Here is a 21289-nt window from a genome sequence, read left to right on the forward strand (position 1 = left end):
TCTGTGCATTGGTATATGTCAAATGTTTTGAGGTTCAAAGTCACTTTTAAGTAGTAAGTTGGGCAATGTATCCCATTTGTAGTAACGTGCCTAATTTTAGATCAGTCAGGGTAATTGAGCTCTCTTGCAAAGGGTATAGGGACCCAAAACAGCAGGATCAGATGTCAAAAGAGCAGCACATCTGTTGATGTGGACCACGAATCTGTCTTACACTGACCAAAGGGATGGTTCACATCCTGGGTAGGACAGAACGGAATGGAGCGAGATTTCATCATGCTACTCAGAATGGCATGCAATTTTAAAACTTATGAATTGTTTATCTCTGGCATTTTTTTGTTTAACATTTTCAGATTGCAGTTGACTGTGGGTGACTGAAATGGTAGAAAGCAAAACCACCTATCAGGCAGGACTACTGTACATCCTAAATTTTTAACTGCATCAGATTACCCAGGTATTTTGTTAAGCCTAAACTCTGATGTTCAAAAATTTGAATTTTTGACACGCTTTTAGATGAGAATGATATCACTGTTCCATGGATGACACTGGATTGTTAGGGCCTAAAGGAGAAACAAAAAATGCTTCAGGAGTGCTAGGCTCAGGGCTAGAGGAGCCTCTTCAGACGCTACCCACATCTCTCCCCAGGGCAGGAGCAATTCTGTTGTTATCTGACTTACATCTCATACTTTAAGAAAAATCTTTATTTGAAATAGGAATTCTTCTACAAAACAAATCTTCTAAGCAACTGCATTTCAGAAAGCAGCCAACCTTTAAAGTGATAGACTTGCAAACCTCATTATAAAATAAATGTCATAGGGTAAATTAGCATATGTGCAGAAAAAAAACCCACGGCTGGATACTATATATTTTTAACTCTTTTGAAACTTTACCAAGTTTCCATATTGAACCAAATTTTGAAACATGAGATTGAAATGAAGGTTGCTCGTCACTAGAGACCCAATTAAAAGTCAGAAAACAAACTTGAAGTTTCAACCAACACTTCAACGCAACAGTTTTGCATTGCTGACTCTGTAAAACTAAAAGGCTCCTCATTTTTTCACACTGCTCCCCTTCTGGCTCCGTGGATCTGTAAGTTCATTTTCAGCTTTGGATTATACCCAGCGGTGGGATTCAAGTCATTTAACAACTGATTCTCTGCCCTAATGACCGTTTTAAGTATAAAAAAAAATGATATATCAAAAGGCAGTTTATTATTTCTTGCATTTAATGTTTGAATAAGAACAATAAAAGGGGTGCACAAAACTAGATTATGTTATAAGAGTTTTAAAATATGAATGAAAAAATGTTAAGTAATACCTGACAAAAAAAACCAATAACACTGTTAAGATATTTTCATATTCCTTTGGCGCCCTCACAATATTTTTCACCTGTGGACAGAATGAACATTATTATGGCTGCTTAGAACATGCTGTTGCTCAGATGACTGTTAAAAAAAGAGTAAGGAATGTGTATTTGTGATTTCCACATTGAGCAGCTATCCAGGACCCACCTTAGAAAGAACCCTGAGTACAGGTGCTGTTTTAACAACTAGTCCGCCAAATTCAACAAAAAAATAGTTATTGGTTCTACCGAACCGGTGCGAACCAGCTGAACCCTATCACTGATTATATCTTCCTAGGCAGAGATGAAACAAAGATGACTTACAATAAGACAAATTCTTCTGATCGAGTAATACCATAGTTCTTCTAATCAGTCCCTCAGTAATTTCAACTCCTTTTCTTAAACATCACATTCAAATAGACCTCACATTGAGTCTTTATAAACATCTATAATTTCTATCCCTTTGTTTCCATTTTTTATGGCCACCAAGCCAAGTCTAAATTTGTATGTTCAATCCAAGTATATATTCTGAATACTTTGCCTCAGACTTCTTCCCTCCAACTATCTAATTTTAATTCATCTTTCCAGTCTAATCTTTACACAATGGGCTTATTTACCCTCCCTATGCAAAAGTATGGATTCACCCCACAGCCTGTACAGATAATGTCTAAACTCCTGTCTGATATTTAGGACCTTTAACCACCTGATTCCAGCTTGACTTTCTACCTCATCTTTTCAGCATCCTCCTCCTGGTCAACTGGGTTTTGTGTTTGGGGGTCGGGGGAGAGGGGTCAATCCTGTGAATACACATTGCTCTTTGCTTCCTTTGCATTTCTGAGGCTGCTTTTGTACCACCTATGTAAAGAGAAAAGACCCTTTTCACATTTGATTTATGTCATTATTTTTAGAGCTGACTTGCACAAATGCATTTTTTAAAAAAGAACCAATTCTCAGAAATAAAACACAGTAAGGCCTGACCTGTGGTGGCATAGTGGATAAAGCGTCGACCTGGAAATGCTGAGGTCGCCGGTTTGAAACCCTGGGCTTGCCTGGTCAAGGCATATATGGGAGTTGATGCTTCTAGCTCCTCTCCCCTTCTCTCTCTCTGTCTCTCCTCTGTCTCTCCCTCTCCTCTCTAAAATGAATAAATAAATAAATAAAATAAATAAAAAAAAATAGTTAAAAAAAAAAAAAACACAGTAAGACCTCCATGGGAAAAGAACACACAGGTACGAAAGGAGTTAATACACTCCCCATTTAAGCTCATTGGAGCTTTATTATCATTATTATTTTAAGTAAATGACTCCTTAGAAATAAAATTTCTTTTCCAGGGTAGCTAAGAAAAGACTCTGCAGTCTTGATTACAGCAGAGTGGGAAATGTTCTAAGTGGTTATTATTTTCTCATAGTCTTATCACAACACCAAGTACTTTAAAATTTACAAGTCCATAAAGGCTCATCCTTTTTACTGTGTGTCAGTAGAAATCGAACTGGAAATGTGTATGTTTTCCCAAAGTAAAAGTCTTACGTGGAACAAGATACCTCGTGTTCTAGATGATAACATCTTCAAAATAGGACTATTTCAGTCCACATGACAGTGCAATCCCCAGGCATATTCTGAGTATTAAATAATAATAATACCTTTATTAAAGATCATTTTAGGAAATTAAGAATTTCCTAAACATTGTGTTTTAGAATAATTTCCAAGGGGGTTATTTTTTCCTGGGTTCCCCAGAGGTAGACTCAAAAGTGAGGATTCACATACAAGTGGCTTATTCAGGAGATGCTCCCAAGAGAATCTGGTAAGAGAGCGGGGTCCTTGGGACCAGGAAAGGGAGGAAGCCACACACAGGTGTAACGTCAGACAAAGTTCTTTGGAGGGTATCTCCAACTTTATGCCACAGGATCTCTGGAACAAGGGTTACAGTTTGGCATTTTCCTCAACTCACTCCAGGGACACAGTTTTCATATTCCTGGGCCCATCAAGTTACTATCCAGGCACTGACTGGGGTGGGGGGTCTGGTGGTGGGCATAACTTCCATACACTTCTAGTTCTCTGTGTCTGCAGGCAAGGTATGTACAGTAAGCCAACGGCAGTCAGTAGAAAAAGAGTCACAGATGTGTTAGCTGTTGGAGGCTGAAAACATATCAAGGACAGAAGGAGATGCAGGAGACAGGGCCTGAAGGGATCTGGATGGAGTGTCTGCAGTGGCCACGAGACAGTGTCTCTGACATCCTAGAACTGGAAAATTCCTTTCCCAAGAATTATTTGACCAATCAATAATTATTAACAGAGTGACTGGCCCTGGCTGGTGACTCAGTGGGTAGAGCGTTGGCCCAGCATATAGATGTCTTGGGTTCAATTCCCAGTCAGGGCACAAGGGAGAGGCAACTATCTGCTTCTCCTCCCCTCCCACTCCCCCTTCACTCCTTCTTTCCCTCCCACAACCAGTGTCTCAATTGGTTTGAGTGTGGCCCCAGGCACTGAGAATACTTCATTGGAGCATATCAGCCTCAGGCACTAAAAATAGTTCAATATCAGCCTCAATTGGGGTTCCCAGGTGGATCCCAGTTGGGGTGCATGTGGGAGTCTGCCTCACTATCTCCCCTCCTCTCACCTAAAAAAAAACAAAGAACAGTGATTATAAGCGTGATGCTTACCTTCTTTTTGTTTGAGCTTCTTCATCAAATAAATAAAAATGACCTTGGCCAGGTAGCTCAGTGGACAGAGTATCCCGGCACATCGAGGTCACAGGTTCCATCCCGATCAGGGCGTGTACAGAAGCAGAGAGTACACAACTTAGTGGAACAACAAGTCTCCCCCCCCCAACATCAATGGAAAAACTTTAAATAAATAGATAAATAGAAGTATCTAACTCAGGATTTTTATGAATATTACACAAGGTAGTACACATGAAATATTTTGATCACTGCATATAGTACTAGAAATTAATGATTAATTTTAGGTTTTTTAAAACTCCTTTGTGGTTAGTCTCACAATTTTAATAGTTAAGCAGTGGGCTTCCTTTATTGCCATAATAAATTTATGCTTGATTCAAATTCTATGCAGAAGGTAAGACTAATACCAGAGTAATGTGCAAAATATATTTTCAATAATATCAGAAGATTGGTCATATATGGTGGAAACAAAAATATAACTCATTTTGACACTGATATAGGAAAAAATTAGACCTACAAGCTGGATACCATTTGAATTTATCATTTTTCATCACTTAAAACTCTAAATTTACCTATAAGTCAAGAAGATCTAAGCCCTGGCTGGGTGGCTTAGTGGATAGAGCATCATCCTGGCATGTTGAGGTCATGGGTTCAACTCCCAGGCAGAGCACACATGACAAGTGAACAGTGGGTATACAACTAAATGGAACAATGAAGTGATGTTTTGTCTCTCTCTCTTTCACTCTCCCTCCTCCTTTAAAATCAATAGAAAAATTTGTTTTTAAATCTAGATCTTTTATAGGAATAGTTATCAAAAAAGTCACTCAACAGAGTTTGATGGAAGGAAAAAAATAGTAATAAAAGTGCAGCTTATTCAAACTTCCTAAAAAAACTTAAAGAAAAGGCATTACAGAGACACTTTTATTAGCCCTGAGATAGTATTATGTTGACTCATAAAATCACCAATCCTTGGACATTTTTGACCTAAGAAAACAGCAGTTTCTTCTGATTCAACCTAATACGTAAAGCCTGTTGAGAGACTGTCTTTTTTTTTTTTTTTTTTCATTTTTCTGAAGCTGGAAACAGGGAGAGACAGTCAGACAGACTCCCGCATGCGCCCGACCGGGATCCACCCAGCACGCCCACCAGGGGCGGTGCTCTGCCCCCCAGGGGGCGATGCTCTGCCCATCCTGGGCGTCGCCATATTGCGACCAGAGCCACTCTAGCGCCTGAGGCAGAGGCCACAGAGCCATGCCCAGCGCCCGGGCCATCTCTGCTCCAATGGAGCCTTGGCTGCGGGAGGGGAAGAGAGAGACAGAGAGGAAAGCGCGGCGGAGGGGTGGAGAAGCAAATGGGCGCTTCTCCTGTGTGCCCTGGCCGGGAATCGAACCCGGGTCCTCCGCACGCTAGGCCGACGCTCTACCGCTGAGCCAACCGGCCAGGGCGAGAGACTGTCTTTTAAAGGCCTCTCTTTCTTCTATACACCTTGCTGGCAATGCTAAGAAGGCTAGGTCCTGACTAAACCACAGGCTAGATTAAAGCTCATAACCTGAATCTCTAGGCACAGCTGCCCTGCTTCTTCTTTAGTATGACATTGGTGGCCCCACTACTTTTCTTCCCTCCTAAACTGACAGTTGATGAAGCCCAACCATTCTCTCCTGGTAATGCTGCAGTGGTGGAGTTGGCATTTTTATGTAAATAGCTGTTCTCTGATTCATTAAGCCTCATTGCCCCTGACATTTTCCTTTCTGACCCTTATCAGACACACACAAGCAAAATGCGAAGAAATAAAGAAGGCAAAGAAAGGCAACAAGAGGGTTACAACCAAGAAGTGTATTGCGACTGTGACCAACAAGGACATTTGGAAATGGGTGACTGAACACCCAAGGAGGCCTTGTCAGTCAGTCACAGCTACATTTGTTCAAACCTGACAAGTGCTTAGCACCATTTTCAGGTGTCACATAGACATACATAGGAAATGACAGTCATAGATGCTACCTTAACAGCATTAAACGAGCAGTTTAATAGACAAGATAGCACAATTAAAAGCCTGTATACCTGTTAACATACAACCTGGCCCTTATTTACCTCTCTAATTACTCATTATTTCTCTCATAGCACCTGTCACAAGCTGCAATATTTAACTTGTTTACTTGTGTTCTTGATTATTATGACCTCCTGAGCTGAGATTTGCCTGGTGTGCAACCATTCCAATAATTTATGACTCCTCCACCCCACCCCGCCTCACCCCCTGGAATAAAAATTACAGGAGGACAATGACTATGTCTACTTTATAACCCCAGTGCTTAGCAACATCCACTTATAGATTCAAAAATTATTTTTAAACAAATCAATAAATAAAATCAGCAACAGATTTATAGATTATATAACATATTCTGAATGCTGCTACTAACTCAATAACACAAAATTAAATGCAAACCTGGTTCAAAGGCACAAACAAAATTTTCAAAGAATTTGGATAGAAAAACAATCTCTAAACCCTGGGGCAGCTGCCCTAAAACTGACCACGGATGCATCAGTGAGCACAGCCAAGAGCAATGAAACTGAGCAGTGAGCACAGCCAAGAGCTCATGACCTGTAGAGTCCTGATTCACTGAATTTTAGAGTGCTTCGGTTTGCAGCCATATTGTAGCAATAACTAATAAACTCTTTTAAAGTAATAAAAAATTAATTACCAGCAAAACAAACATAATGCAAACATGATTTCTCTTTACTGAAATGGAAAGTGTTTTCAGTTAAATTTTTTGTCCCTCTGTGACTGCAGATGAACGCCTTCCTTGCAACCACATCATGCCATTCGGTTGGACCAGGCCTGTGTGAGATGTAATTAGATAAACGACCTGAGGGACATTAGCAGGCTCAGCACCACAGAGGTCGACGTCACCTTCCCGGAACTGTTGGCCGAGCACCTGAACTTCTTACACACGCCATCCAGGATGGAAAGCACAGCCTCCGTGGCCTCCTCACACGTGATCTGAATCTGAGCTTCCGGCAGAAAATATCCATATGATCCTTCGTCTCTCAGCTCAAATGTATAAGAGAAGGGGATCCCAATGTCCTGAGCCCAGTCTCTTGAAGACCCTGATGTGGCATCTATAAATGAGACCGTGAAGTCAGAGTTAGACATTGTCTAGTGAAAGTACACATTTCTATAAGCTATTTTGGGAAGAAAGGTTCAAGCCAGAAAGATAGGCAACTCCTTCGTGTTAGGGTCTCATGGGTAGTTTCTCCCTCTCCTTGATATTAAGCCCCAGTAGGGCAGGAATTACATCCTGTTTGGCCTCTCTGCACCCCTACCCCCATCCCCAGTCCCCAAGCACCTAGGATTATGCCTGGCACGTAGCAGAGGTTTGGTTAAAGTTTCTCAGCTGAATCAAAGACTGAAAAACCTAATATTTTAAGACAAGAGTAAACTGACACAAAAAGAAACAGAAACAAAATGACCATTAGGAAACATATTATACAAATGTTATCCAGGTGGTCCTCTCTGGTGGATGGAGGAGGTGGTGGTTGGTGATGGGGAAAAGCAATGCACACTTCTGTCAACTAAATTCTTTTCTTTTTTAGACCTTTTTTCTCAGTCTGATATGTTCTCTGGGAATCAACTAAACAAGGATCACTAGGAAACGTCCTTCCTGTCCACTCCTGGGCCTATTCCCTGCCAGCTCTTTTTAACTGAAGCCAGGACGAGTTCTGGTCTTTGCCAGTGTATTAATTTTTTCTTTGAGCTCACACCTTATCCCTAGAGAGCATGATTCTGGATTTGTACAGACTCCTTTTTATCTTTGGTCATTTTGATCTGTAAAGTTTCCTGTTGATCCCAGGAACTCCTGTCTCCCTCTCCCACCCACCCCCCTCCTCAAAGTCTGCTGACTTCTTTGGTGCCTTAGATACTATTGAAGAGGCAAGAAAAAAGATACTTACGTAAAATATCTACACTCGGTCCAACTTTATAATTGGTTCCATACTTTGTTTTCAATGTATTTGCTGCCTTCTGTCCAACTTGGATCTGGAGGTGGGAAAGGCAGAGACAGATAACTGGTGTTAAAAATAAAACCAACAATCCAGAGCATTTGGTATTTTGTCCAAATCCATCGTAAGAGTTCCAGACCATCTTTCTCACTTCCCATTGGACACCTATACCTAGGTAGCCTGATGGTACTTCAGACTCAACACACTCAAACCCACTAAGTGGGGAATTTTCATCTTTCTGGCTTATCATGTTTTTCCAAACACATGTGAAATCATCTTTTGACTCTTCTTCTTTCAAGTAGTTATTCAGTTTTCTTTCCAGTGCCCTCACCCTATTTCAGTCTCATTACCTCTGCAATAGACTGTTGTCATCTTCTAAGGTGGTTGACTAAGGCCCCGGCATGTGTGTGGGAAGAGTTCGAATGGAAAGGATGTTAGCAGCTAAAACATTAGAATTCTCATGGCTAGTCTAGTTTCAGAGCAGTGTAGAACAGGACTATATATAGTTATGTTTCCCTTACATGGTGATTGCCAAGTTGTCTATCACAAAGCATAATATTTATTGTGATTTCTACACATTTTTGGTTTTGTAAATATATAGAGATTAATTACCAGACTCGACAGTTGTAAATAATACTAGAAATGGAAACCTCCTTGAAGAGTTGGCTTGATTCTGGGCCTCTGTGCACTCAGTCAAAGCCTCCCCATGAGAACCTAAAATCACTGCTAGATAGCTTCCATTAGGTTGGGAGAAGGTGGGAAAAATTTTACATGGTCTTTTATTGAAAATTCTTGAGATAAATGTTCATGCTAACTCTTCAACACCTGAAACTGTAAAAGATACTGAATTGAAGAATCTTTCTCAATTCAATTTACCGATTGCTACATTTAGTACAAAAAAGGTTGTCTGTGATTCCCATCTGAGAGGTAGTTACCTTCTAGTAATGGTGACATCAGGGCCTCAGGTCCCTCCGGCCTTCTTGCCCTCACTAGACTGTGGCCAGAGAACTCTAACCAGATGGCTAATCAGCAGCACAAGACTCTAACCTTTCAATACAAACCCTCAAAATGGTCACATAGTATCTGTTTTGCTGAACCAAGAAGGGAATGAAATTCCCTAGAAAAATACTGGGATATATAGGCCTCTTTTCTCTCCTAGTGGAAAGCCTGCCCATCAAAGCTCTGTAATGGCCTGTCTTTGGTGGTTTATTTTTGTTGGTCACAGTCCCCCTTAAGTAGAAAGTAGACATCCATGACAAATATCACAGAAACTGGGGAATAAGGAGGGTTCTGGGTTTTTCAGCTGCAATCTGTTTCTGCAGACTTCTTTATTGAAGAAATGGAACTTCTAAGGCTAAGTTGTAAGCACTTCCTATGTCAATGTGAGGTGGTCAGATGAATGTAACCTCTTGGAGTCTGAAGACGTGCATTCCAGCCTTGTCCACCCCCCACCCCCCAGTCATTGTCTATAGGGCTCTAGAAATGAAGTTAGCTCAAGGTTGCAATTTCCACATCCACATCTCCAAAGTGAGCTTACTATATTGGCATGAGGGACAGATGAGACAATGGCTGTGAAATCTCTTTGCATAACAGAGGCCAAAGCAAATGTTAGTTGTTTCTACATCTTGCAAAATGATCCCGTAGTGCAAGTGTTCAAAAACATTGCAAGAAAGATACTGAATACTGCTAGATATTTTTGACTACTGGGGGAAAGATTCACTTCAGCAAAACACTATAGTGATTTTTTTTTCTTTTTGTGCCCAGATATGTGTTTTATGGGTCATGCTCCCATAAAATGGTCATGCTCCCATAAATGAGAGGGATGGGAGGTGTGAGAGAACCAGGCTTCTGTGATCTTAAGAACAGAGTAAGTTTAGTCCCCACCCACCCCAGCATTTGTTAATGAAGAGCTTGTTTTAACAAATAAAAATTTTTTAAAAACCCATAAAATAACATGTGGTGGTCAGAATGTGGAAAAATTGGAACTCTTGCATAATGTTGGTGGGAATGGAAAATGGTATAACTGCTCTGGAAAAACACTTTGGTGGTTTCTTGAAACATTAAAAATAGAAATGCATCCATTTCTGGTTCTATACCCCCAAAACTGAAAGTGGGATCTCAGGATATATTATATATCTATGTTCATAGCAGCATTTCTCAAAATAACCAAAAAGTGGAAACAACTCAAATGCCCATTAGTAGATAAACAGATAAAATGTGCTTTATAATTAATTTCTGTAATATTATTCAGCCTTAAAAAAGAAAGGGAATCCTGATATATGATACAACATGATGAACCTTGAGGACATTAAGTTCAGTGAAATAAACCAGTCACAAAAAGACAACTACTGCATGATCCCACTTATATGCAGCATCTGAAGTAGTCAAATTCAGAGACAGGGAATGGTGATTTCCTGGGGCCAGGGCGACAGGGATTGTTGTTTAAATGATATAGAGTTTCAATTATGCAAGAAAAGGTGTTTCAGAGATTGGTTGCACAATAATGTGAATATACTTAACCACCCATGTAAAAATGGTTAAGATGGTAAATTTGTGTTGTATGTATTTTATTACAATTAACAATTTTTTTAAATAATTTTTTTAAAAAGATCAAAGTATTACAATCCTAAATGTACCTTCTCTTTGACTTGTGTCTATTGATCTCAGGTTCACAGAAGAGCAAAGAGCCTAGTCCTTCTCAGCAATTCTGCCACTGATGGTTAGGTAAACACAACTCCAGAGATGGGCCGACCCAGAGGAGACAAAGCTCCCTTTCCCTGCCAGGGTTTGGATTTCACTGCCACTTTCCCTTTCAAATACTCCTAGGCACACACTAGAGGCAGCGCTGTGTATAGCAGGGACAAGAGTAGATATTTAGCCGTGTTATTTTAGATCTGCCGTATCCCACCAACAGCTGGCAATTCCTTTAAAGCCCAGTTCAAAAGCTGTAATTGCTGAACTGAGTTTCAAGAGAATTTACAAAATGAGAGCACATTCTTGCAGATTATTAACATAATCATCTCATTTATATTATAGACGAATACCTAAGCTGTCTCCCAACTTGACATTTTATGAAACAGGTAGTTAATTAATGTAGGTAAAGCAGCATTTAACCTGCAACCTTCCCAGCAGGCGGCTGGCGAGGTGTAAAAAAGCAAGAGAAATAAAATGAAGAAGAACAGAGAGAACAAAAGCAGGGCTGGAGCCAAAAATCTAGGAAATAGAAATCAGGGCAAAGAAGGCAGGAAGCTTCTCGAAAGCCTTTGGTGCCCTGGTCTTACCAGTTCTTCATAGTTATTTGATTTATTGCTGGTGTAGCCATAAGGTATGAGAATGAGCTGCCCATAAGAGTGTATGGTCAGGAAGCAGAGAATGTCCTCTTTCTTGCTCTCTATTAAGTTGGAAACAGCTTTGGTCTCAGGCTCAGACACTGGTCCCGTCCCACAGAATGTTGAACTTGGGCAGTTTTTAGAGGCGCCAATACCTGAAATATGCAAGAAACCGCAAAGAAGGCATCATGATCTCCATTGAGAGCCGAGGGAGGGTAAGGAGTCATCCTTCCTCAGGGCGGCTGTGGGTGGGGTCAGGGCTTGACCTTGCTTGTCTCAGTTAGTTTTGGTTAAATGAGTCAACTTGGATCGTCATTCAAGGAGGAAATCATGCAGAAGTGCTGACATTTGGGTTTAGAAATAAACTCTGTGTGTACACAGCCCGGGAAGGAAGATGTAAAATGGAATGGCATCCTCAGTAATCTTTAACTTAACTGTGGTGGGTCATAAAACTAATGGTTGGGAACAGTTCTCAGATTCCTAAGGTCAGACTCTGACACAGTCTTCTTGGCCCACATTTTTCACTGTCTTACTAGATTGAGTCTCATTAGAGCTATTTTTCAAGGACATAAGTAGTCTGTCCTCACCAATAATAAGGCCCATTAATTGAGTACCTTTTACTTGGTGGGCACTGTTATCAGCCTCTCCTATGTGGCTATCTTATTTAGTCTCCACAACAACCTACTGATGAAATGGTATCACTATGGTCCACATTTTAAATAAGAGAAAACTTACCCAGGGAAATGAAGCAATATTTCCAAGATCACACAGTCATTCCGTCTGAATTTTAACCCTGGTCATCTGGTTTTTAACCAGACTGTTCTTAACCCTTCCTACCTCTTTATTTAGTTTTAATTCACTGGGCGTGTTGAGATTAAAAATATGAAAGTGTCTTAAGGAGAAGAAAATGTTTAACTTGTTTATGTTAGCCTTCCTGCTATAAAACAGTCTGCAAGGATAACCAGCCTCTCTTGAAGAGAGAGAGTCCTGCACTTGAGTGTTGTGCTTTTTAATATCATCCCTTAAAGGGAAGGCACAGGACAGGACTCCCAGCAAGCTGTACAAAATTAGATGTTTATTTTCAAATGTCACATGTACCTCCTTCTTGGCTTCTCTGCTCCATGTTTTGTTCATCAATGTATCTACTAAACATGTACTTACTACACCAGGATGCATTGAAATTTCGATTGAGATCTGTCCCAAAGCACGTGCCATTATTATGGGATGAGCGGGATTTCCTCCAGAGCCGATCCTGTACAGAGGAACACGGGAACACAGGGAGGCTGCATTCTAAAGGCTCATAAATCACAGCGTTAGCAATGACGGGTGGTCTTCAAATATGAAAAATGACTCCTAGGATTATCTGGAAGAACTCGCTTTTAACAGGATGAAGCTTGTGCATGTAATTTTTAGTCTTGCAGATAGGCTACCAAGCGCCAATAACAGGAACATTGTAAATCATAAAATTGGAGGGAGCAGTTTGGCTTTCTGATTAGCAGTGCTTGGTGGATGCGATCAGGGGAAGCTTCAGAGAATCATTTCTTAGGTCCAGGTGACACAGGATGAAAGGGAAATGGCTTGGCAAGTGGAACAAGGCTGTTCCAGATGTAGCAGGGATGGTCTCTGCCCAGCTCTAGAAATAGAAGACTGATGTGTGGAGATGAGGATAAAGACAAGTTTTCCAGACAAGCTCAGAGGGAAGGACTTCATTCACATACTGGGCGAAAGGCTGTTGGGGAGATAAGGGTCCCCCCCCCCCCACGAGCCTGGGGAGGGAGTGCGGAGGGAGGAAGAGGAATGAATACTCTCCAGAAAGAGCAGTCCTTATTTGTGGAATAATATGCTTTAGAAATATTTTAAAGAAGAAGTTGTCTACTAAATAAAAAACTTTATGAGAGGTTTGCCTCCCTATGTAAGTGATCACAATGAAAAATGGAGGCTAGGTTAGTATTTATACATCATCTGTGTCCCTCATGCTTCTAAAGGCAGACACAGGGAATGTAGGAATTTTATACCGAATAGTCCTGATCGGGTGGCAGGCAACCCACACACTTTAAGGAGATGGACAAGACTTAAGACTCACTGGAAAACTGGAAATATGTCAAAACAAAATAAAACAAAAATGTTCTGGACTTCAACTCTAAGAAGGCCTCTTCAGTACTGAACTTAGATTGTTGGCTTAAATATGTTAGGTTGAGTTTTATCCCAAACAGATTTCTTTCTTTACATGGCCACAGAACATTTTATAGCTGCAATGAGTGAGGTCAAAAAGATAAACCTGAGTCAAGATCTAGTTTATGAAGTGGTCCCAGCACCAAACCCCACATACTCACAGTTGTCCAACTGTAGATATAACCATCTACATTAAGAACGGGAAGCACATAGAAGTCCAGGTTCTTAAGGAACCTTCTTATTCTTGACTTGTCTTGTAGAATCTGGACATTTAGAAGAGAAACATTTGGAGTCATCCAGGGAAAAGGTCTTTTCTCTCTTAATTTTTAAAATCATTTCAACTTAATCATAAGAGATGACTACAACCTCCCTTTCCCCCCTCTACCTTCTGCCCTCCAACCCACCTCTGTTGTCTCTTGGTTATGGTGGTGGTTCTCAGCAGTGTGCATCAAAATCACCTGGAGGACTTGTTAAAATACAGATTACCTGGCTCTGCTCCCCTTCTGACTCCCCCACCCTTAGTTCACTAAGTATGAGGTGGAGTCTGAGAACTGGCATTGCTAACAAGACCCCAGTTATGTTGATGCTGTTGATCTAAGGCCACTTGCAAACCACTCTTTGTGGGTTAAATTCTTTATGTTTGGGTTTCTGAGAAGACTGACACAAAAAATATATTATCACATTTAAAGGTTCTTTATTCCCTCAAAGGAAAGGTATAGGTAATATGCGAAAATTTATTATGCTAGGTATTTTTCATATGTTGATCTCTTAATCCACACAACAGACCTCTGAAGTAGCCATTTTGTCCTCCCTTTTCAGGTGAACAACTAGGGGTTCAAATGTTAGAAAATCTGCCCAAGACTATTTGAAAGAGGCAGAGCCAGGATTCACATATCTCTGACTTCCAAGATGGATTTTCTTCTACATTGAGGTATGTTTGTCTTCCAATAAAAATAATTTTGAAAGCACTGGAAAGAGATCAGAATATCTCACTTTTTAGTGAAGGTACTTATTAATTCCATTTCCCTTGGGGAGAAGGAGTAGTTCAGTAGAGGGTTGCCATGCCAACCTGTGAATGAAGCAGGCTTTCTGCATAACCAAGACCTCACAGGTATTTTGTGGAATAGTTAACCATTATGAGGAAGCTAAAGACACTTACCTCTCTTACAAACCATTGGCAAAAGGCAGGGGAAACCCATTCCCTGGCATGAATTCCACAGTCCATCCAAACGATCTTCTTAGGATTATCGGCTAGTTGGCTGATCTGGACGGAATATCCGTGCTCCATTACCAAACAATCACTTATTATTGTAAGTCACTGTCAGAGTTATCAGACTTTCATTCCCCTAGAGGTCCCTTTCTGGACTGTGTGCTTTCAAGCATGAGGCAAGGATGCTAGCACAGAACACACCAGAGATGTGACCCTTCCTCAGCTACTCTTGCTCTCCTGTCAGCAACCTTGGCTGTTGTGCTTAGGACCACAATGCTGACTCCCCATGTCCCCCACCAAAAACCAGGTAGGGAGGCTGGAGATTGGGTTATCTCCATGCCTATGCTATTATCTGACTGTAGGACCTTGTACAAGTTACTGCACTTCTCTGGGTCTTGGTTTCCTCAATCATAAAATGAAAGAAACAAAACAGAAGGTTGTCCATGATTTTTACGTGTTTTTTTTTTAAAGAACAGTATAGCCTGACCAGGTGGTGGCTTAGTGGATAGAACATCAGAATAGGACACAGAGGACTCATGTTCGAAACCCCAAGGTCGCCGGCTTGATCATGGGATCATAGACATGACCCCATGGTCGCTGGGTTGAACCCAAGGTTGCTGGCTTGAGCCCAAGGTTGCTGGCTTGAGCAAGGGGTCACTCACTCTGCTGGAGCCCCATGGTCAAGGCACATGTGAGAAAGCAATCAATGAATAACTAAGGAGCTGCAGTGAAGAATTGATGCTTCTCATCTCTCCCCCTTTTTGTCTGTCTGTCCCTATCTGTCTTTCTCTCTGTCTGTCTCTGTCACACAAAAAAGAAACATATAAATCCCAATAAATTCAATAAAAATAACAGTATATACATTTACTTTAAAAACTTAAAATGTGCATGGAAAATGAATGGGCTTTGGTTGACAATGAGTGGGGGATGTCCCCTTACCCAGTCCGTCCTGTCCCACCCCTGTGAGAGCAGCGGGGGCACCCAGGCCTTCACGGAGCCAGGGTTCAGCCAGGACGTTTAAGGGCCTGGGCAGCTCCATTATTCACAATCCTAAGTCCCTCAGTCTTAGAGGGGATGAGGGGGACCCAGTGTGGAGGCAATAGGAAATAAGCTCTTCTATTTCTGGGCCTTCTGATTTTTAAGTCCTACCTCCATGGTCCCACCCAATTATCCCCGATTCTCTTTACTCTAGAACTTGATTCCAACCAGATGATTCACAGGTAAGCCTTTACAAAGTTTTGAATTTTTAAAGTCCAGTTTGTAGTGGAAACGGCAGTCTTTCGGCACAGTCCCTTTTAAACTTGTCTACATTTCTGACTGGAGCCCCTGAATAGTAAACAAATATCCTTGGGTCGGGTGGGAGAGACCCCTCTTGCCCAGCAAGGCCACTCTCAGCCCTCTCACTTACCTTCAGATAATAGATGGGCCGCATCTCGTAGGTCATTCCTAGGAAATGCTGTGTCACCAAGTCTGTGTACTTCGCACTAATCTGCTTCATCCACTGGTTGATCTGAAACAGCCGGGGAGGACTGCAGGTGTCATTCAGAAGATTGTTTGCTCACCGCTAATTAAGATAACTGTTTCTCTCATTAAGATACTGAACCCAGTAGTCTTTGTTCTGCATTGAAACAGCTGTGTGCTAAACAAGCTAGAGCACAAAACCAGTGAATTATTACCCCCCTTCTCCCATTTTCTATAAAGATCTACTCTGCCTTGTCTCTTAGGATACCCTGTTGAACTTTACAAAGAAGTTACTGAGAATTAACCATTCCACTGATAATACTTCAGAAACAGTAAACAACAACATATCCTTCAAGTTACTGAGACCTAGCTTCCACATGACCGCCAATCATGGCAGCAATCTAAGGTCAGCCTTATTTTGTGGCATCTTCTTCAGTCTTTATGGATCTTAGCAATATCTTTTGCTAATGTCGATGGTACCAAGTGTAGAGAAGAGGTGGATAAGTGCTTCATAGAATATGCCAACAGAAGTTTCTAGATCAAGCTCCAGTTAAACATTTTGATGAAAGTGAGCAGGTGTTGATTTAATTATGAGTCTTACACCATGTTTAGGAAGGAAGGACCTTACATGTTTTTGCCTGTAAGTCAATAACTTGGGGTTCTATAAGATTGACTGGAATAAGGGAACTCGCAAACATAAGACTAATTAAACAGTCATCAGGATGGGATAGAATACCTCCATACTTTAAAATCTTTCTTGTACTCTTTGAAAATAATTCCAGAAAATATTAACATATTCCTAAATATTGAGAGAATAAATGGTAAAGCCTGTCTGGAAAGCAACTTCTACATTTATATTAAAAATTTAGATTTGCATATCCTTTAACCTAGCAATTCTATTTTTTAAAATGTATACTTGATAAAAGTTTTGCATCATGTTAACATACCCCCCTCACACAGTTATTTGCACATATAGTTGCTAATTTTTTACTGTAACTAGTTTTAGAAATTACCAAACCTATCTTAGTAGTAATACAAATATTTCTTTGAAGAACATTTTCTTCTCTTAAGAACTGCTGAGTCTATATTTTGCATCCTACAAGATATATTACAATTTCAGCTAAATATGATTCAGACAGAAGTCTTCTCCACTCCACACCCATACACACATTGGCCCTGCCCTGCTTAAAGTGGCTAAGAACTTGATAAACAACAGTAAGGGTTAAGTCTGATCCATGTTCACACTTGTAAAACTGGTTGGGGTGTTGTTGTTTCTTCCTTTTGTTATTGATGTGCTTTTTTATTTTATAGCACCAGGATCTGGACCCTCAATGGTGGTAGTCGGGGGGAGGGGTAATATTCGAAAATTCCCTGGCAAATTTCCACCTCATATTGTGAGCCTCTCTAATCAGTGGATATTAGCAGTGAACCACCCTCACCTGCCCTAAAGTAGGTTGGCCCCCCGCCAACCCCCACGATGTATCCTGGCTCACCTCTTCCATGGAGTGGTATTTGTTATAGGGATAGGTCTCCAGGCTCTTCGATGGAGTCATTGTCTTGTCCACAACCCCTCGTCTATGTTGTGCTGGCGATCTGCAAAGGGAAGAAAGTCAGAGAAAAAGCAGGGGAGAAACTGGGAAGTCATGAGGGTAGAAAGGTGGATAAAGAAGATAATAGAAAGAAATGTACACAACACCCGGAGAATAAAAGCCATTATCCCCTTAAGGTAAAATACTATTATCTTGAGTTTTTTCCTGAAGATTTTGTTACAGAGGCTAAATTACCTTTATTATATCCTAGAAAATAGACATAAAACATTAATTAGTCCATTTTAATAAAATTGTGTATCTCTGATTTGGGCTACAAAGAACACAAAATGCTTACTTTGCATTATAAGGCCTCTACCAGAAAGTCACTTGAGTGCTTTTTTGAAATGGGGAGAAGAGGGGCTGAAGCTAATGAGAAAGGTATCTTTGCAGCCCTCCCTTCCTCCTCAGTCCTCGCTCTGGTTGTCCTGCCTGTCATGTCCTGCTGGGAAATGAGGTCACTGGAGATGCTTTCACAACAGTGTGGACCAGGGATGGTCACCTCCAGGGTGGCTCTGTTTCTCCCTTCAAATAGTCTAGTAAACGTTTGGGTCTTTCTTCAACACAGTTATTTTCTCAGGGGTAGGAAAGGAGCACGCTAAAAAGCAGTATTGGCACCTGATGAATTCTTGTTTCAGTTGGGCTAGTTTTCCCTGGCAATTTCACAGTGCAGAAGGGGATAAATTAAAAGTAACTGGACACCCACAAGCACCAACAGTTGTCTCTCCCCCAATTAACGTTCCAAGATGTGTGAGTTTGTTATCTTCTAAGCCTGGGGTTGAATGACTGCATGCATGTAATATGCAAAAGAGTAAACTGTAATTTGAGTGAAAATCTCTGATATTAAAAGTGCTTATCACTTTTACATGAAATTAAACACAATACTTAAATCACACAAATCCAAATACTTAGTTCACGCAATGTTTAAACCATATACTTAGAGAAGGCAGTTCCCTGTTTCTATACAATTTCTGGGGTGATGCATAACACAGGTAGAGAGAGAATGAAAAAGACAGCTAATTCCCCAAATTATCACTAGCTTCATCTCACCAGTCAGATGAAAAGATTATTGTAGTTGTGTATTGAATAAGAATTCATAAAATGTCTAACAGAGAAAATTATTCTTTTGGATATAATATTAATAAATACTGAAGATCAAAGATAGATAAATTTTTGACTGCAATGTATGAAGAAGCAAAAGCAACAACAACAACCCACTAATGAATATTGAGGCAAATTTTGTATTTTACATACGTAGTAAGAAATGGTTTCATAAGTATTTCATGACAGCAAAGTATTTTCAAACTTTTTTTCCTGCTTATAAAATTAACATATGCTTATACTGGATATTTTGAAAATACAGAGAGGAGAAAAAAGAGGAGAAAAATAGAAAAGAGAAAAAAATCTTTAATAATCTCACCTCTAAGTTATCCACTGTGATATATTTGCATAATTCCTGTCAGTCTTTTATCTGTGCATATTTTTTTCTTAAACACAGTGCAGATTTTATCTATATTTAATTTTGTATTCACTTTTTTGTATTCTGTATTCTACCAGAGACATTTCTTTGAATCCATAAAAGGTCTTTATAAGCATTATATTTAATGACTAATATTTCATTGTAAGTATATATTATATAGCATCATTTATTTAAATATTATCATCTATGCTGGATAGTAAAGCTATTTCCCTTTTTTTGTTTATTGCTATTGTAAATAATTCTGGACTTAATGGCATTTTGCATAAATCTTTGTGCTCATTTCTGATTATTTCCTTGAGCTACATTCCAGGAAGAATTAATAGGTCAAGGAGAAGGAACATTTTCAAGGCATTTGATTTATACGGCTAAGTCCCAAATGATTCTACAGACTTATAGTTTTATTGGGAGTATGTGACATATATGAGAGATCATCTCAAGAGAAAGATTACAAAGCTTGTGATCTTTGTTAATTGTAGATTTTCTAGACTACTATTACATCACTCATAGTGAATAAAGAGTATTAAAAAATGGCTGCTAATCTATGTTTTGAGTTGGAAAGAGCCAGATAAAAGTGGACATTATTTTATATCAGTAAGCAGTAATAAAAATGAAAATGGCCAAATAAGATCAAGGCCAGCAGGTTTAAAATGTTCTTCCCAAGGAGCTGTCCAATGGAGGCTATCTCCTCTGAGCCCACCACCTCAGCAAAATTACCTCCATAATTTAACCTGGGCTCAGTGAGCATTATTTTAAATTAAAATTTTAATGCATCTATGTTGTAGAATATTTACAAAATGAAGAATGGTGGAGAAAAAGAAAAAAATCACCAACAAAGATAACAATTACCATTTTGGTACATAGTTTTATATATTTTTTAAGTATTTCATTATATTTTGTATTCTGCGTACTTGCTTTAGCGCAACACATGCATTTTCCTAGCTATTAAAATTTTTCCTTAATCATTATTCTTAAGAATGAATAATATTCTATTATATATGTCAATATTTACATAACCTAATATGGTACATTTAGGTTGTCTCCAAACATTATAATATTTAATATAGTACTTCATTTCAATGCATAAATTCTTGCCATACTTCTATTTCCTCAGTCTAAATTTCCAGAAGCAGTAATACTAGGTCAAAAGAAATGTATAATGTTTTAAGGCTCTTGATATTTTTAAGCAGGATGATTTTTCTCCCAAAGTCTTGTGAAAACTGTAAAAGTCTTAGGCTCTAATTTATAAATGAATAGTCTTAGAAGAGGAGATAAATGCAGTATCTATATGAAACCAAGTAAACTAATGGGGGGGGGGAGGCAATGTTCAAACAGGCTTTGGCATTACAAAAAATCTTGAACTCTCCTTGTGTATCTGAAATCAGACTTTATGAAGCTAAGGGACAACCTGAGGTCACATAGATAGTCTGAGCATAAAAACTTGTTTTGTGAAAGCAAGTTTGTTGCAAGATTCTATTAACCATGAAGGTAAAGAGGAAACACTTCAAAACTACACATGCTTGATGAGATATATCAAATGAGCAAAAAGTACTGAGTTATATATGAATAAGGGTAACAACACTTTATGTAGAAACTATACTACACACACACACATATATATATTTACAGAAGTTATTATTTATTATAAATAAGAAAAGAACACAAAAATGGACAAAAGAGTGAATGTGCAATTTATCAACTAAATGAGTAATAAACAAGACACAATATTTAACCTTATTAGAAATCAACAAAATGCAAAAAAAATCATCTGTCAATATTTTTCACTTAATCAAATTGGCAAACAGTTAAAAAGTAGTTTCATACACTGTTGTTGGAAGTGTTGACTAATGCAGCTTGTCTAGAGAGCAATTTGGCAATGTGCAGCGAGGTTCTTAAAATTTTCTCTGCTCCTGACCTAGTAATTGCAATTTTCATCACTTATATTAAGAAAATAATTTAAAAAATTGCACAAAAAATATTGCTGTAGCTGGATACTTATCATGGTATTATCTGTGAAAATGACAACGCAGAAATCAAATAAACGC

At 39.5% G+C, this 21289-nt stretch overlaps 1 protein-coding gene across 1 annotated transcript; it reads right to left on the bottom strand.

The window, feature by feature from the left end:
• Positions 1-5834: 5834 nt before the first annotated feature.
• CPO (carboxypeptidase O) lies at positions 5835-17768 on the bottom strand. Its single transcript, XM_066281066.1, has 8 exons — positions 17675-17768; positions 16129-16230; positions 14670-14774; positions 13672-13773; positions 12500-12590; positions 11291-11493; positions 7962-8046; positions 5835-7130 (listed from the first exon to the last, which is right to left on the bottom strand). The coding sequence occupies exons 1-8, from the start codon at positions 17732-17734 to the stop codon at positions 6865-6867; spliced, it is 1014 nt and encodes a 337-aa protein (XP_066137163.1). The 5' UTR covers positions 17735-17768; the 3' UTR covers positions 5835-6864.
• Positions 17769-21289: the final 3521 nt, after the last annotated feature.

The sequence above is a fragment of the Saccopteryx bilineata genome, chromosome 5 (assembly GCF_036850765.1).
Source record: "Saccopteryx bilineata isolate mSacBil1 chromosome 5, mSacBil1_pri_phased_curated, whole genome shotgun sequence".
In the NCBI taxonomy this organism is placed as follows: Eukaryota; Metazoa; Chordata; class Mammalia; order Chiroptera; family Emballonuridae; genus Saccopteryx; species Saccopteryx bilineata.

What these genes read in the sequence shown, in the direction of transcription:
- CPO (XM_066281066.1), bottom strand. Translation starts at nt 17,734, where the DNA reads ATGACTCCATCGAAGAGCCTGGAGACCTATCCCTATAACAAATACCAC. An exon ending in GGCCCATCTATTATCTGAAG is followed by an intron (nt 14,775 to 16,128) that starts GTAAGTGAGAGG and finishes TATTCCGTCCAG; the next exon opens with ATCAGCCAACTAGCCGATAA. An exon ending in TTTCAATGCATCCTGGTGTA is followed by an intron (nt 11,494 to 12,499) that starts GTAAGTACATGT and finishes TGCATATTTCAG; the next exon opens with GTATTGGCGCCTCTAAAAAC.